Here is a 16,703-nt window from a genome sequence, read left to right as displayed (position 1 = left end):
CCAGCAGGACCTCATATAACTTTTTGATATTTTATTTAAAAATTTTTAGTGACTTTGTTATAAAATCGATCTGAATATTTAAAAATTAATTAATTTTACATATTTGTGGCAGTAGCAGAACAGCTCCAGTTGCATCTTCAGCGTTGTTCATGCTGACCGCAGTGAAGGATGAGATGACAAATATTGTCAGAAGTTGCAGACAGTGTTACCTGAAATAAACTTTCATTCCTTCATGCAGTTTTACAGAAGCATTGTTGTTACTCATGTTCTTACTACTCTCAGGGGAACCAACTCTGGTGCAAATATAAGGTAATCTGGTCCAAGCTCCCTGCCCAGGCAGGGTCAGCGCAGAACACATTGCACGGGATTGCATCCAGACGGCTCTTCAGTATCTCCAGTGAGGGAGACTCCACAGCCTCTCTGGACAATCTGTTCCAATGTTTGGTAGCCTGCAGAGTAAATAAGTTCTTCCTCATATTCAGGTCCAATTTCTTGCGCATCGAGCTCTGCCTCTTGTCCTATTGCTCGGCACCACCGAGTAGAACCTGGCTCCATTCTTTTGGCACCTTCCCTTCAATACTTATAGACATGGATGAGATGCCCTCTCAGCCGTCTCTTCCCGAGGCTGAGCAGGCCCATCTCCCTCAGTCGGTTTCTCACCATGCCGCGCTGAGCCCCCACAGAGGCAGCGCTTCCCGCCCCCGCCATCCCCGACCCGCTCCTCCCTTCCCTCCCTCCCCCGCCCGCCCGCGGGGCACCAGCGGGCGAGACCATGAGGGCGCAAATGGGGGGGAGGGCGACCGAAGAGGCGGCACTCACGGCCCCGAGGCGCAGTCGCGGCCCAGCCGGGAGGCGCTCGCCACTGCTTCCTCCGAGGCACCGTGAGGGCCCTCAGCGGGAGCGCGGCCGCGGCCTCCGGGCAGCCCCGCGCCTCCCCCCGTCCCCGTGCGGCGGCGGGAGTTGGTGCGGGCCGGCGGCGGAGGAGGCGGGGGGCGGCGGGGGCGCGCAGGTGAGCGCGCGGCTGTGTCTGCTTCCGGCGCGCTCGCGTCCCCGCTCCGCCGCGGCCGGGGAGGCGACGCCGGCGAGCCCCGCTCCGCGCAGGTAACACGGGCCGGGGGCAGCCCCGCCGCCCCCGCTGCCGCTCTCAGGCGCCCGGGAGGGGAGCGAGCCCACGGTCCCGGGGGGCCCCTTCCCCCAGCCCGCGGCTGTTCGCTCCGGAGCCGGCTGGCGGCAGCGCGGGGGGAAGGGCGGGTGCTGGGATGTGTCCCTGCGCTCCGCCAGGCGGAACCCGGCCGGCCCCGGGGACCTGGGGCGCTGCAGGTGCGGGGCAGCGGCCCGGAGCCAGTGGTGCAGGAGGAGGCTGCGGAGCGGAATTCCTGCCTCCCTCGCGCCAGGTTCCCATCTGCGGCGCGTGTCTGCAGACGTGCGAGCTGCTGAAATGACAGATAACACACACGCTGTCAGCTTGCCCTTTAAAAGTGATCGTTTAAAGCAAGCCAGCCAGCCGTCTAAATTTGCTTTTGGTAATACTTAGCTGCCATAAACAAAACCTGCTTTTCTTTCTCATTCTCACGTCTTGAAGAATAAGAGGCACGTAAAAATAAAAGGGAACCTTTAACAGATATAGGAGGAAAGTACTGGAACAGATTGAGTGTGATGTTGTCAATTTACAATCGATAAGGTTATAGTTACTGTAATTGTATGCTTGAACTTCACTTGCAGCAAAAGTTTGCAGGATTCAGACCTTAAATTATGACCTTAAATTGCTGTGTGATGATTTATTAATTTGTATAAATTATTCTGTATTTCACAGTGTATTCTGACTGTAAGGGTTAGAAGAAAGCAACCACAAGCATGAACATGTAGAAAGCTTTTAATTTTTAAATTTTTTTATTTGTGTGCTGGTTTATAAGTGTGATTATTATGACCTCATCATGATATCACTGGGGTGTATGCTGTTGGCACCTCACAAATGATAAAAAGTGCTGATGTAGAGTTCTAGAGAGGCTTAGGGAAAGACATCCTGTTGTGGTAGATCAAAGGGTATTTCAGCTTTTATTGGCTATGAGTTCAAAGATAAGATTTGTGTATATTTTATGCTGAATGAGACACCTGTACTAACTCAACATATTTTTTCAGGTACCTCATTGATACCTTGCAGAGGCAATGGAGGCAATGATGAAAACCCTGTTGTAATTAAAGCATAAAGAAAAAATATTCTTCGCTGTGCAATACTCTTAGTATCATTCAATGCCTACTATTTCAGAAGATGAAAAAGAAAATGGTTCTGGAAATAATGGCAACACTGAAAACAGACCTGGGAAAGAATCCCCAGAAGCTTCTCTTCACGATCCCGTGAAGCCATACTGCATGTCAGACGCCTCCACTGCATCCTTGGTGTCTAGGGAAGATGGGCATTATCCATGGGGATGTCCTGTGACTCATACAAGGGAGAAGTTTTATACCATCTGTTCAGACTATGCTTTTTTAAACAGAGTCACATCTATTTGTAAAAGTCCAAGTGCTTCAGTTAGTGCCTGCCTATCAAGTAGTGCTGCCTTAAATGTTGGGAATAACACACCTAACTTACTCAGCGTTCAAACTGGTGCTTCAGAGATTATCTACAATGAGGATGCTAACTTGGAAAGCTTGCCTGGCAAACTTGGAAAGCTTCCACTGGCATGGGAAATAGACAAATCTGAGTTCAATGGCGGGAACTCAAATCTGAAGAGCAAAGCAGGTGAGATGGTGATGTTTTGATGTGAAAGGAAAAGGCTTCCTGTTTCTGGCTTGTTTGTGAAGGGAGCTGGGCATCTCACGTGTCCTGTCAGGAAGTGCTACACAAGAGCCTGTACTTCATTTCAAGTAGCCTGCTCATCAGGATAGGAGAGAGAAAAGGAGTAAAAATCAAGTGTAACTGCCAGGAGAAGTGGATCCAAAGCAAGGCTGACTTCTGCTTAACTGTGTGGTATTTGGGGTGGTTTCTTCCCCCCTGGCCTTCCCACAGTGTTGTTGGAGTGGGTTTTTTTTCTTTTGTTTTAATAGGAGCTAGTATATTATGCATCTGGATGTATGGCTTCAAAAGAGGACAAAAATATTTCTGCTTTAGCATGTGGCCCGGCTCTCCATTTTCTACTGTCACAGAGGCATATAAAAAGGAAAAGACTTTGAGTGTATATTATTATTAATGGATTTGCATATAAGTTTTTGTCCGAAACTGTAGCTGGTTGCAAGGCTGGCAGTGAAAAACAAGCATTTCATTATGTTCTGTTCCTACATAGTGTTAGGAGATGGGAGATCCATGTTGGTCTGAGTCTATTTCTGGGATGGGTGATTTAATGCATTAGAATAATCAGATTGACTTATCTCTCTAAACAGTTGGGCAGGTCATCATTAATTCTGTTCATGATCTAAACTCCATGTTGTTTACAGAGCTAATGGCAGCTTTACAAACCTGTTGACAGTTTAGATTATGTATTTGAGCTTTCTCCTTTCAGTTAATGTTTAGTCCCAGTTTACGCTTACTAGCACAACTGGTGTCTACTGTATGCTATTACTAAAAGTACTCAAGAAGAAAGCTGCCAATAGCAAACTAGGCATTCATTTGATTCTGAAATTTGGTTTGCAGGCAACATGAAGAAACAAGGGACAAAGAAAAAATCCGTGGACAAAAAAAGCAAACAATACAGGGAGTGTCCTCAACGTTCAGCTCTTGAAGACGTGAAGGAGAGAAAAGTGTTGGACCTTCGGAGATGGTATCAATACTTCGAATAGTATTTATGAATTCATTTATGAAGTTAGGAATTTATGAACTACACTAACCATGTAGTTTCTCAGTAAACACTGTTGCTAGTTGCCTGATTTCAAACTTCTCAATAATGTCTTTGTAATTTTTTTTAGTAGAGATGTTAAGCATATACACACTGTCTCATGCATTCTAGAAGAAAAATTAGAGCTTCCCTCCCATCTGTTGAAATTCTTAAAACATTTTTCTTTCTAAACATGCCCTTTGCTTTCAGGAAAGAGAGAAACTTACATGGGGATTCATTGCAAAACAAAATACAAATTCAGTAGCATGGTCAGGCAAAAAGTAACCTTAAATGTACCACTGATATGTTTTACTTCTGATGTTATTTTTTATTGGGAAATACTTGATCAGAATCCCTCATTTCTATACAACCATTATTGTATTAATATAGTTCACCAATTCAATTAGTTTAATGCATCTGTCTGGTTCTAACTTTGTCTATGACACCAGAAAGTTGGAGTTAAGCTAGGAAATCTGTGGCCCAGAATGACATTCATTAGTAAATTGGTAGAGATGTGGTTTGCCACAAGGGCACATATTAGAAGGGACTGGATAAAACCGTTTATTATATTAGTACAGAATCATGTTTTCCTACAGGATTGTTTGTACAGCCCATGGGGCTGTTAGAAATTTGACTGATTTATATGAAATAGGGTAGTGGCATCTGGCAAAGAAATTGATTAACATATTTCTTAATTTTTGTTTTTAAGGTACAGTTGTTTTGGATTTTTTGTTTGCTTTTTTATTTTAATACAGATGATATAAAAACATTCAATATAACATGGCACTTCAGTGACATAACACACAAAAAAGTAGTTCAGGTTTGTCATATATGTGAGTCAAGATTGTGTTACTAATATATTTGAGGTTTTTTGTTAAAGGTATTGTGTTAGCCGACCTCAATACAAGACTTCCTGTGGAATTTCATCCTTAGTGTCTTGCTGGAATTTCTTATATAGTACACTGGGAGCTGGAAGGTAAAGTCACACATAGACTGCTTTGCTTTGCCTCTAGAGTGTCAAAAATATGTTTCTAATTACAACACCTTTTTTTTTTTTAAGTTTACCCCCCATCACTCAAGAAGAAGCCTTGCATATACTGGGTTTTCAGCCCCCATTTGAGGAGATTAGGTTTGGTCCCTTCACTGGAAATACAACTCTAATGAGGTATGTTTGGTTCTTTTGATGGAGCTAAGAGATAGAACCTTTAAAAATATGGCAGTAGTTCATTTATTTAAAAACAAAGGGGTGACATGATAATTCTCTTAAGTTTTAGAATAATGAAGCATACCTGAGTACTCTGACAATGAAACTTCTCAAAGAGCTGTTTGCACTGGCCATTTTGAATGGTGGTGTTACACAGGTCAGATCAATGTGAAATTCTTTTTGGTTTTTGGTTTAGTTTGTGTAATAGTTATATAATACTCTAATGAGTCTAGTCTCCTGGTTAGGAAACTTTCTCTTTACACTTACTTTCCTGTTTTTGAAAATGCATGTTAAATGCTTGGTAGTATCACTGAAATGGCCTGAAAAGACAATTGATACACTATTAGCTTAATGTAATTTAAGAACTGAAAATGAGGTAGCGCTGAATCCTTGCTGCATTGGAGCTGTTCAGGAACAAAAGCTTGGGGCTGGAGTCACAAAACACTTTGAAATTTTTTATCACTTCTGCTCTTCTGTTTCCTGATATTTAAAGGTTGAACCTAAATTCTTTGTAATTTTTTTAAAGTATTAAATTAATAAAACATTCAAGGATTAAACAGAGCCAAGAAGCATATTGTAGTAGAGTGCTGAACATTTTGACAGGGCTTTGGTGTGTTATCTTTTGGTGAGATTAGAAACTTTTGTGGTATTCTTGCTTGCTTCATGAATTATATTTGATTTAGTTAATTTTTTTTAGGCCAATTTGTAGTATTTGGCAGATCAGGGTTGTGGTGGATTTGAAAATGTGGCAGCAGTCTATTCTCCATCTAGCATACTGGCTAGGTCATTGGAAAATGTAATGAAAATTTCCTTACCTGCTTTTGGAAATTCAGATACAGGATTTGTATCTCTTCAGGAGTATGTTGGGGTAGAGCATCTCTATGGTATAGCAACTCTTAGAGACCAAGCTGATATAGTGCTCTGTCTCTTTGTGTCAACAGTCTGTACAGACAAAAGTTGAACTTATAATTCTTATTTGATTTCCTCTTTGAGCATTCTCTGTGCAGCATAGAAGTTACCCATCTTTTTGTTTTCTTTTTTTTCCTGCCTTGTCCAATAATTTCGAAGTGCTTAGCAGACTGGGAAACAGGAGAGCTAGAAGCCAGCCCCATTACCCAACACAACTTTATGATTGAGGTATTATCTTCAGACATGTGAATTTGAATCTTCTAATGTGGAAAAATTGCTGGCGTGTCCTCACTTATTGCTGCGGTGAGGAGTTGCAGTATGAGGCTCCTGTAATGCTCAGGGTTTGTGAAGTTTAGGTGAGAGAAACCCAACAGGATAAGCAGGAGGTCTCACTTGGAGGGTCCCTTTTGGTGTCTGAGATTTCATTTATGTACCCTACAAATCACAGTTAAAGTTTGGCGCCTCAGAATTCGTTTGTCTTTCTAAAGGCTGAGTAATTGAACATTAGAGGTGACTGGGCTAAACACAATAGGATCAACATTTCACATCCAGATCTTTGGTTATTATGTATCTGTGTCAAGTCTGGAAAAGCAAAGTGAAGGAAAAGGCTCTGTGTATTTACTTCTCTGTCTAGGATATGTTAAGTTTTGTATTGGGTGTTGTGGTCATCTACAATCTAAATATTAGTGAGGTAGGTATTTAGTAGCACACCAAGACTTTTTTTTCTAAACTGTCAAAGCACAGGAAAAGTGTGAGAAATGAAATTGCATCTAATAACTCTTGAGTTACTACAATCTTTAAGCTTATTGTTTCAGATGGTTTAGGCAGATAAATGATCACTTCCATATCAAGGGATGCTCATATGTTCTGTATAAACCTCATGGGAAGAACAAGACAGCTGGAGAAACTGGTACGTAGCTAACGCTAAAGTATTCATCTCACAGTGTATAAATTGAAAAATGCTGCAGTGTGTAGCATTTGACAGGACAAAGTCTGTAAGTAGTACTTCCAGTCCAATATAAGGTATCAAATAGCTCCAAGTTGGCTGATTTTTCTGGTTTTACTTTTTCTCTTATTTAGCTAAAAATTTCATTTATACTTTTATTATGATAAAATACATTCTGTGCTATGTATTCTGCTGTCACAGAATTGGAATTTTAAGACATCCAGGAAAACAACTGCATTTCCAGTTCTGTGTTGGTGTATGGAAAGATTTCTTTGCTGTCATCCATTGGGAGAACAAAAACAATTTGTCCTTACTAAATGCTTTATGCTTTTAAAAAACCCAGTTTTAAAGGTAATGAACTGTTCTGCCTGGCTGTAGCTAACATCTCTCTCTAAAGTTAGGTGATTATTCTCAATTAGCTTATGAAGCTGCATTTTTGTCTACTTTTTAGGTGTGCTGTTTAAAAAAATTTACTTTCATGTGCCATTTACTAGCCTTTGGTATAGCCTGGGTAATTACCTTCCAACTGAAAGATTCTTTGAAAGCACAAAATCATGCTGAGAAGTTTAAGATATTATTAAAATGGATTGGTTTTTTTCTTGACATCCCACTTGAAAATTGTCATGTTTCAGTGCCTCTTCTAGTCATCTCCTGAAGCTGAGCACTGTGGTCACATTATAAACCATTGCACGCCTCTGTGTGTTCCTGAGACTAGGAAGCTGCAAGAGGCTCATGATACCAAAATGTTTGAGTGTTTTCAGTGTAACCCAGAATTATCATCATTGGGTGCCATATCTGACCTAGGGCAGCTGAGACTGTGTTCTGTTGCAGTGTGTATTTCCTAGGTTAAGAGATACTTCTGATTCTTTTTTAAGTTTGATTTAGATCTAAACATAAAGCATGCATTATATTGCATTTCCCTGGTACAGAATGTGCAGCAGATAGTGTTTAATTTCCTGCCTGATACAAAAAAGTAATAAGTTTGAAATCATAGTGTATTTTGTGTGTGCCTGTCAGGTCATGTCCTCCCCCTTAAAAAGCAGTATAACTACTTTGTTGTCAAATAGGTGTTTTTTGTCTGCTGACTGTGTTACACAGGACCCAAAGCACCCTGGCCTGTAACCTGATCTTTCTGTGTAGCTGCAGGGGCCCTAGCCAAGCTAACACGTGGACTGAAGGATGAATCAATGGCCTACATCTACCATTGCCAAAACCATTATTTTTGCCCAATTGGATTTGAAGCGACCCCAGTAAAAGCTAGTAAAGCCTATAGGTAAGATACTGTGTTTATGCGTATTTTAATGGAAGAAACATACAGAAAAAATTACTGCAAATTGATACAATTTTTCTCCATAAATAATGGTTCAGTTTGTGTCATATAGGCATCTGTCTGAGCTACAAAAACACTACATTGAAGGGACTGACTTAAAATGTAACATGACTAAACAGACTACATTGAGAGAACTTAAAACAGAAAAGTTTGAGTGGTATTAAGAAATTGTTTTTTTAAGACTTTCTAGCCATGTAGAGAGAAGGTAGTTATTTTATTGAAGGACAAGTGAGGGTAACTAATCTGAAAAATAAAAACATATGGGTTGAAAAAAAGCCAGGTGGGGTTTTTTTATGGCTTACAATAAAAAGCCAGGTAATTTTGGGGAGAGTCTGTTCCTAGAGAGCTTGGAAAGGAAAACAAAGAAAGTGTGTGTATGTTGCAATTTTCCTTTATAAACTAGAAGCAAAAAGTCTACAGTGATATTAATCCTTCATGAGGTGGATGTGATGAAATTTACATTTAGAAACCAGTGGTTGAGTATGGCAATAGCAGGGGTTGTGTAGATATCACAGGTTACATAGTTTTGTTGCATTAATACTGACTAATAAAGGTGATGGCAAACTCCAACTACTGGCATGTAAGGCATAGAAAAATAAAGATGCGTGAAGAATTTGTTACCAGGAATTGGGAGGGAATGGGGAGAGAAAAGCTAGAAGAGATCTTTGGGCTAAGACATTAGGTTGAGCTTTTTTTAACAATGCTTGAAATGCTGGAGTACATCTAAAAGCTTAATATGAGAGTTATTTTAGAATAAAAATACAGTTTCCTGTATAATAATTTCAGATTTGTCAGAGTGACACTACTAGGATAGTATAATGCAATAGTTGATATAGTTTTCAATTAAATACGGATTAAAAAAAAAAGGTAATGGCATTAATATTCATACAGAATTTGGGGAGAGTCTTGCATTAAATCCACACATTTTAACTTTAAAAATATTAATTCTTGAGATATGTATTAGCTTTTGTAAGGCATTTACCTTGCTGCTTGATGTAGTGCTATGTGTTGTAGAGCACTCTGTGCACTCTCTTGAGGAAAGTAGTTTGTTTTACTCATTCACTGAGTCACATTAAACTGTTTTTCCTCTCTCAGAGGGGTTGCAAACATGGTATGTATTAAAGGATTCTGTTGGATTTTCTCTGTGTTCAGCCATTGGTCAGTATTTATTAGTATTATCATAGAGCATAAGTAGTCAGTCCCTGAGAAAATTAGCAGATATCAGAATTGGGGAATGTTAAACGATGAAAAATGTAGGTCACTAGTATAAGGTGAACTTCTGCCTATTTGCTTCCTGTGCAATCTGACTTTGAGGTAGGGTCACATCAAGGAATAGAGAATGCTAGCTCTGCTTTTGGAGTTCAAAATGGTCATTGATTGGGGTGGTAAAGCATAATCATTCAAATCTAATTGGTTCCCAGTGTGAAGATTATGATAGGGTTAATTAAAGCTTTTAATATATGAACAAGAGAATACAGTTTTTTATTGAGCCTGAGTTCACTGACTTGCCAAGTTTGTGAGAAGAGTATAAAAAATATTGCCCAAGTAGAAATCCGGCACATCAGTCTACTTGAGTTTACCAAAATGTTAATCTCCTGTTTACTCAATGAGTTAGGAAGAATCTGCACTAGAAGACCAAAGTAAAAACAGAAGTTTACTAGATCAAAAATACAGTCTGAAAGATAATATGGTGTGTGGAAACATAACATGCCTTTTCACTGATTTAAATTTATGTTGTTTAGTAATGAGTGAGAAACATAACATGCCTTTTAACTAATTTAAATTTATGTTGTTTAGTAATGAGCCATTTACCCATGGCTGAAATGGATTCTTAGTCACTAGTAATGTTATTTTTAAGTTGACATTAGCTTTCTTTCTTAACAATAGTTCTCTTCTAACAATGTAGCATGAAATAAAAAGTTCAAGAAGCTTTTATAGCCTTACTTTAGGATGGAGGTCAGACCAGAGGAGCATCCTGTTTTCTTTGAATTTTCTGATCCTACTGAGGAAAAAAAAAAGTTTTGTTTTCAGAAGGACTGCCAATAGATTCTGGAGCAGTTCTTGTTTATCTGTTTTTGCACTTACAAAGTAAAGTTTTTATTTAAAAACCCAGCTAAGAAACATTTTAGGTCCCAAAAGAAGTGGGTGGATAGGTTGCTAGGCTGAGCTTAGAGACAGTTCTTAGGTCACCCACAGACTTCCTGTATGATCTTAGGTTGCTGGATTTGGACTCGGGAGACCTGGGTTCGGTTCCCAGTTCAACCACAGACTTCCAGTGTGACTTTAGGTAAGTCCATCAATCTATCCTGTGTCTTGGTTTCCCATCTTTGCACTGATGGAATACATTGTTATTTTACAGGGAATTTTTTGAAAGTAAATAAATTGTTCCAAGCAGTCAGGACATATGCTGTCTAATACCCTAGGCAATAAAATGCCAGGTTTTGTCACAGTTGAAACTGATGTAGTTTTTCATGAAATAATTATACACAGGAAGTCACAGAGCAGTCCTGTGTATCTCATCAGTTTTGCCCTAATACCTGTCAGAAATTTTCCTTGACAAGGTCACTGCAAGCTTTGAGCTTCTTGGAAGTTGATTGCAAAGTAGTATTAATTCAAAGGTTTGAATTTCAGTATCTGGTATTGGATGTTTAGAAGGAAGTGTTTGAAGTTGCCAGTTTTGTTCTTACAGATTACCCTACAGCTTTTAGTAACAACTGTCAGCCAAGGTATAGTTTAAAAATAGTGGAAGGGACTCTTTCATGTCTGTTAGACATCACAGATAGGGAGGAAGCTGTTTGTACCACATTTATGTGGCTTTCCACAACTCTTATTTCTGTTGTTTCCTATATATTTATATTTACATCATGTACCAGACTGTCTTTCATCCAAATAAAACTGCTTTCAGTGAAAATCTGTCTTCCTCTCAAATAACGTGCAGTAGCATTCCAAGATTTGCTTTCAGGCGTTGTGAAACAAAAGGTTCCCTGTACACAATTGTGAGCACTATAGCACAGGAGCTGGTTTTTAGTTTGGCTGAGGAAACAATTTTAAATGTTAGAAACTCCTAAAAAGAACAAGAGACTATCAATATCTTTTTCTTTTTAGTATGCACAATAAATCTTATTAGGATTGTATCTTCTATTGAACAGAGGTCGTGTCTTGCAGCAAGAAGTAGAATATTGGATCTTAATTGGAGAGCCCAGCAGAAAGCATCCAACAATACATTGTAAAAGGTATGTTACTTGGTAAGAGTGTACAAGAATGTTTTCTCTCAAAACAGCTTGTGGTTCTCAGAGTCACTGAGTGACTTTTTAGTTCTTTTGAATGAATATATACATGTGTATATATATGTATCTAATAGAAACAGATGCTGCTTTAGGGAGAAGCTTTGTGTTTTGACTTCTAGGCTGGCTCTGCAGTTTTATATCACCTGTCAGAACATATGTGGGCTGCTGAGAGCCCACATCTCTTGTTTGAGTGTGACACAGCTCATCTTAGTCAGGAAGAAAAGGCAGTTTCAGCTGTCATCATGCCAGTTGTGACTTCCAGACTGCATGGCCCTTGGAGGAGTTTGCACTGGAGCTGAGGACGTCCACAGGCGCTGTCTGGGATGTGCACAGAATATTCTGCTGCTCTGAGATTGTGCACAGGATATTCTCCTTACTCAGGAGCAGGTGCAGCCTGTACTCTATTGTGTTATTTGCTTATCTGTGCATTCAAACAGTACATTTAAGATGAGGTTTGACTCAAACAAAGTTGGTGTCTAAACTGGATGTATAGACTAGGAGAACTAGGGGGTGCTGTGTAGAAATATCATGGATTGGTTATATTTAATTTTTTTTTTTGTCAGTGATGTGATCTGGTCAATAACTGCAAATACCTGGGTATTTTGGGCTATGAGATTAAGTGCAACAAAATTAAAATCACAGTATGCATATGATTACTGGGAAATGGCATATTGTCGGTCCCAAGGATAGAACTTTGTAATGTGATATATTAGCTACAAGTGGCACAGGAAGAAGTTTCACAATATATAATAAAACCATTTCTAATACTAATTTTGATTGTGGAGACATTCTTCCTCCTGCTGCCCTCCCAGTGAGAGCTGGCAGAATGTTGTGTGCTTAAGGAAAGGGGGCAAAGGTTGGAGAAGAAATGTATTTTCTCAACTTGGAGGGTGGTGTTAGAGAGAAACAGGTAGTTAGACATTGATAGAAATGAAAAAGTGATGTAGGTTTAAAGATGTCTGGAATGTGAAAGTATTTGTTTCAGTTGGGCTGGAAGGAATTATGAATCATTGAAAAGCTGAGTGAATGGGAAGTGATTGAATTGATAGTTTAGAATTAAATAAAATGTAGGAGTGAGTTATGATGAGAGCTGTCTGGTAAAAGCGCATTTAGTGTGCAAAAGAAACCAAGGAACTGAGCAAAATAATACAAAAGGGTAGGAGAGGTTTAAATTTCAAAAAGGCTAATGTTTCTCCTTGCCTAAACCACACTTTGCTTCTTTCTTTTCCAAACTGATGAATTGTTAAGTGTAAGGAATGTAACTATGACTCATGGTGCTATTATTCATTTTGGAAGGTGTTTCCAAGAGCAGGAATAATCACTGTGAATGCTTTGATTAAAAGTGACACTTTTACATCTAGCTTGATGTCTTTAATATTGAGGCTTTTGTAACTTTACACATTCATTTACCTTTAAATCACTGATAAGACTAAAGCTACAGGTCTGTATTTGTGTGTATGTGTATGTGAGTCTTTGTGCTGCTGAGGTTTAAATATCAGCTGAGTGGTAATGATTTTATTCTGTAGGTGGACAGATATTGTCACTGACCTAAACACTCAAAATCCAGAATATCTAGATATTCGACACCTAGAGAGAGGATTGCAACATCGAAAAACAAAGAAGGTAAGCTAAACTCACTAAGATGGGAGGAAACTCATGGTACTCATATTTCAGCAGTGTAAGATAACCTCACTAAAGGAATTTGTTCTGTTATGAAGTGTTGCTGAAGACAAAAGTGTAATGTGGGTTCTTGCATACCAAAGTCATTTAGATTTACTCACTGGACGAGATATAAAACATCAGTAGCTTGGTACATGCCAGGATGAACCAGGATGTCTGTGTATACAGAATGTATTTGGTCAGAATATTTAACTTTGTTGGATTAAAATGTAGCTGCAGCAAGTATAGGGATGTTCTGCAGACAAATTACATAGCCTTTGGGGTATGACCCTCCAATGACATTTAAGTGGGAAAGAAAGTACAATTGAGTAGGATCAGGCATAAGTGAATGTGTGTCTCCCTTGAGTTACTCTCAGTGCATGTGGCTTTCTTTCCTATAGATAGGGCTTGTATCTCATGGGTGGAGGATGTTGTGATTTGCAGACTGAAACTCTGTGAGAAATAATAGACTGTAGAGATTATTTCAGATGTGAAGACCCTGTGGAAGACTGTGTCAGCAAGATCAGAATGGACCAGAACAGCTAATTGCTGAGAAGATAGCTAGAAAGTAAAAAAAGACTAGCAGAAGTGAGTGATACTGGCCCATGAAGGATATAATGGATAGCTTAAAAGGATTAAAAAGATTAATAAGAAAGTAGTAATTGAATCTGGGAAATAATCAGAACTGATTGATGCAAGTGTATTTCTGTATATGATTTTGTGGTGTTTTGTTGTTTGTATGTTGTGACACTTCTTGTTTGCTTTCTTTTTGAAAGTATCATGTTACTTGCCAAAATGTTGATGTCAAGTATCTGTGTATGTTAGAAATGTGCCTGTGGTGTGCATTTAACAAAGAACCTTTTTTTCTTTGATTAGGTTGGAGGTAATCTTCATTGCATCATTGCCTTTCAGAGACTTAACTGGCAAAGGTTTGGTCCTTGGAATTTTCCATTTGGGAACGTTAGACAGAATAAACAGTCCCAAACACAAGGGCAAGGAATTTCCAAATCTGAGAGTGAAGACAATATATCTAAGAAACAACACGGGCGACTGGGTCGATCTTTCAGTGCTAGCTTTCATCAAGAATCTGTGTGGAAGAAATCTAATCTTCGGGAGAGGAGGAACAGTGGGTATCAGAGTTACAATGATTATGATGGAAATGATTAAAATTAACTTTAGATTATAGAATTGATATATTAAAGTTAGTTTTAATCAAAACATAATAGGGATTTATTAGTCCTAGACCACATAAGAATAGAAATTATGGTATAAGATACAGCTTCATAATTATTAAATAAATATGTTGATATGGTTGCAATAGATGAGATCTGATGTATAAAGTGACAGATAAGCACAGATTGTTGTAATTTTGCAATCAAAGGTGAATATGATAGCAAAATCAATAATTTCTTTTGAAATAATTGTACTATGTCCTGATCTGTGAAAACAAAAGAGCAGGTTGAAATCAGTCAGTGTAATAAACAGACTTCATTGAGTATATTTATTGTTCAAAAGCATGAAAAATTATGGTATTATAAAAAAGGGTTATTCTGCAAATGGTGTAAGGATAAAAGTAAGCATTGCGTTTGTTTTTAGCACTTCATTTTAGTAAGGCTGCCCATATCCAGTGCAAATGAAAAAAAAGATCACGTAGGTTAGAAAGCCTTGTTGGATTTACAAAGAGAATGTACATTCTCCATTTAATTCCTATTTGACTTCTGTCAGTCAGATAATCATATCTTGTCAAGCAGGTCACAGTTCCTTTTCCCTTATCTGGTTGCCTGTTTTTGACTCTGAGGAATCACCTGTTCGAGGATGGAACTTCTCTGTTATTTTTGCTCTGTGGGTAAAGTGGCTGAATTCTTACCCTGGAGCCTCCTGAGTGCACGGACTCACTTAACACAAGCTTATGAAATTAAGTATTAAAAGCTGCATTTACCATTAGCCAAATGAGCTAGCTGAACACTGGGTTCTGTTGGCAGTTCTTTTCCTTGTTCAGTCTAAATCTCTGTCCTTTGTCTGCTGCTTTTTTCATTTTGTGTGAAGGGGATGCAAGTGCTGAAAATTGCTGGCAGCCCCGATGATATACCTCTCAGCCAGCACACAATTCAAGCTTTTTCAGGTGTCCCTGGTGAATTCTTTTTTTTCCTTTTTTTTTCTCTTTGCTTGATAAATCCAGTTGTTTGCCCAAACACATCTCAACGGTTGTATTGTTCTGTGTACAAATGTTCATACCTGCTCAAGGATTAATTTTTTGACATAAAAAGATTTGTCATGGAATGCAGGGGTTTTGTAGGTTGCTGCTTTTGTTAACCAAAAATGGGAGACTTTTAGACTTTTGTTCATTCAATAAAATTTGTTTTCTATCTTGTTGTTTGCTTTTCATTTGTCTTGGAAATGATGGCCCTGCATTTAGTGAAGGTCTTCAGCAAAGTAGGTAAGCGACAGATCAGAGTTGCAACTACTGCTTAGCAAAGTAGGTAAGGTCCCTTGGGTCATAAAAAGTGGTGCTCGGTGCAGCCTCTGTGACTTCTGCTATTTAATTTCTCAAAGCCTGCAGCCTCATGACTGAACAAAATTCATAGGTTTTGAAATTTTATTTTCCGGATGAGCTATTTTGAGCCCCTGTTTTTGCAAGCTGAGTTTGGGCTGATGGCCTCAGCTTTGTTTGGAGTACTTGAGCTGTGTTCTTTAGGGGATTTAGGACTTACAGAGCCAGAGTTCCATGTGTGTTTCTTAACTTTTGCTTGATAATGACAGTTGCACTGAGAAACAGGGTCTCCTCTGATGGTAGCTGGCTGTTTTGCTTAAGTAGGTTGGGATAAAATTCTGGCTTTACATTTATTTTGCTCTTGGGCTAGAGACTGTCACACTTTATCCATAGAGTATGGATTCTTCTAGCATTAGCAGGAGCCCAGTGCATGTCCTTGGGGTTGTGCTGCAAGGAGCTTTCCCTGAGTGGGGTGCACTGGGATTGTGGTTGGGGCAGAACGGAGAGAGCACAAGGCTGCAGGGGAAATCATGTTTGGGAGTGGGAAAAATGGGACTACTTTTGGTCTGCATTGTGGGATTTTGTTCTGGGACAAGAGACTTTTTCCATTCTCCAACCAGAGAAGGGCAATAGAGCTGGTAAAGGCTCTGGAGCATAAGTCCAGTGAGGAGCAGCTGAGGGAGCTGGGATTGTTTAGCCTGGAGAAGAGGAGGGTCAGGAGTGACCTTATCACTCTACAACCACCTGAAGGGAAGGTGTAGCCAGGTGGGGGTCGGCCTCTTCTCCCAGGTAACAAGTGACAGGACGAGAGGAAATGGCCTCAAGCTGCACTAGGTCAGGTTTAGGCTGGACATAAGGGAATTTCTTCACAGAAAGGGTGATCAGATATTGGAAGGGAGCTGGTGTAGTTACTGTCCCCGAGTGTTTAGACTGGACATGGCACTTAGATCATGGTCCAGTTGAAAAAGAGGCGTTCGGTGACAGATTGGACTCGATGATCTCAGAGCTCTTTTCCAATAGAATTGATTCTGTTATTCTCTACTGTTAGGTACTAGGCTCTCCTTCAGG

At 39.5% G+C, this 16,703-nt stretch overlaps 1 protein-coding gene across 3 annotated transcripts; it reads left to right on the top strand.

Annotated features, from left to right (window-relative positions):
- Positions 1–877: 877 nt before the first annotated feature.
- On the top strand, positions 878–15,487 carry BIVM (basic, immunoglobulin-like variable motif containing). Of its 3 annotated transcripts, none has more exons than XM_064711988.1 (11): positions 878–1,009; positions 2,140–2,740; positions 3,629–3,755; positions 4,690–4,785; positions 4,870–4,974; positions 6,738–6,832; positions 8,009–8,141; positions 10,414–10,485; positions 11,348–11,431; positions 13,012–13,108; positions 14,021–15,487. In XM_064711988.1, exons 2-11 carry the CDS (start codon positions 2,251–2,253, stop codon positions 14,309–14,311), a joined length of 1,590 nt encoding a protein of 529 aa, XP_064568058.1. In that variant the 5' UTR covers positions 878–1,009; positions 2,140–2,250; the 3' UTR covers positions 14,312–15,487. The 3 variants fall into 3 exon arrangements, with proteins under 3 accessions (XP_064568058.1, XP_064568050.1, XP_064568068.1); XM_064711980.1 differs by lacking the exon at positions 878–1,009 and adding an exon at positions 1,017–1,101; XM_064711998.1 differs by lacking the exons at positions 878–1,009; positions 10,414–10,485 and adding an exon at positions 1,017–1,101.
- Positions 15,488–16,703: the final 1,216 nt, after the last annotated feature.

This window comes from Zonotrichia leucophrys, chromosome 1 (assembly GCF_028769735.1).
Source record: "Zonotrichia leucophrys gambelii isolate GWCS_2022_RI chromosome 1, RI_Zleu_2.0, whole genome shotgun sequence".
Taxonomy (NCBI): domain Eukaryota; kingdom Metazoa; phylum Chordata; class Aves; order Passeriformes; family Passerellidae; genus Zonotrichia; species Zonotrichia leucophrys.
Note: the sequence above shows the minus strand (reverse complement) of the source record. Positions and strands in the feature narration are given on the sequence as shown.

Bases quoted from the DNA above. Each gene is read 5' to 3' on its own strand.
- BIVM (XM_064711988.1), top strand. From the start codon at position 2,251: ATGCCTACTATTTCAGAAGATGAAAAAGAAAATGGTTCTGGAAATAAT. The intron at 6,833-8,008 runs GTACGTAGCTAA...CTTTCTGTGTAG, and splicing joins CAAGACAGCTGGAGAAACTG to CTGCAGGGGCCCTAGCCAAG. The intron at 11,432-13,011 runs GTATGTTACTTG...TTTATTCTGTAG, and splicing joins CCAACAATACATTGTAAAAG to GTGGACAGATATTGTCACTG.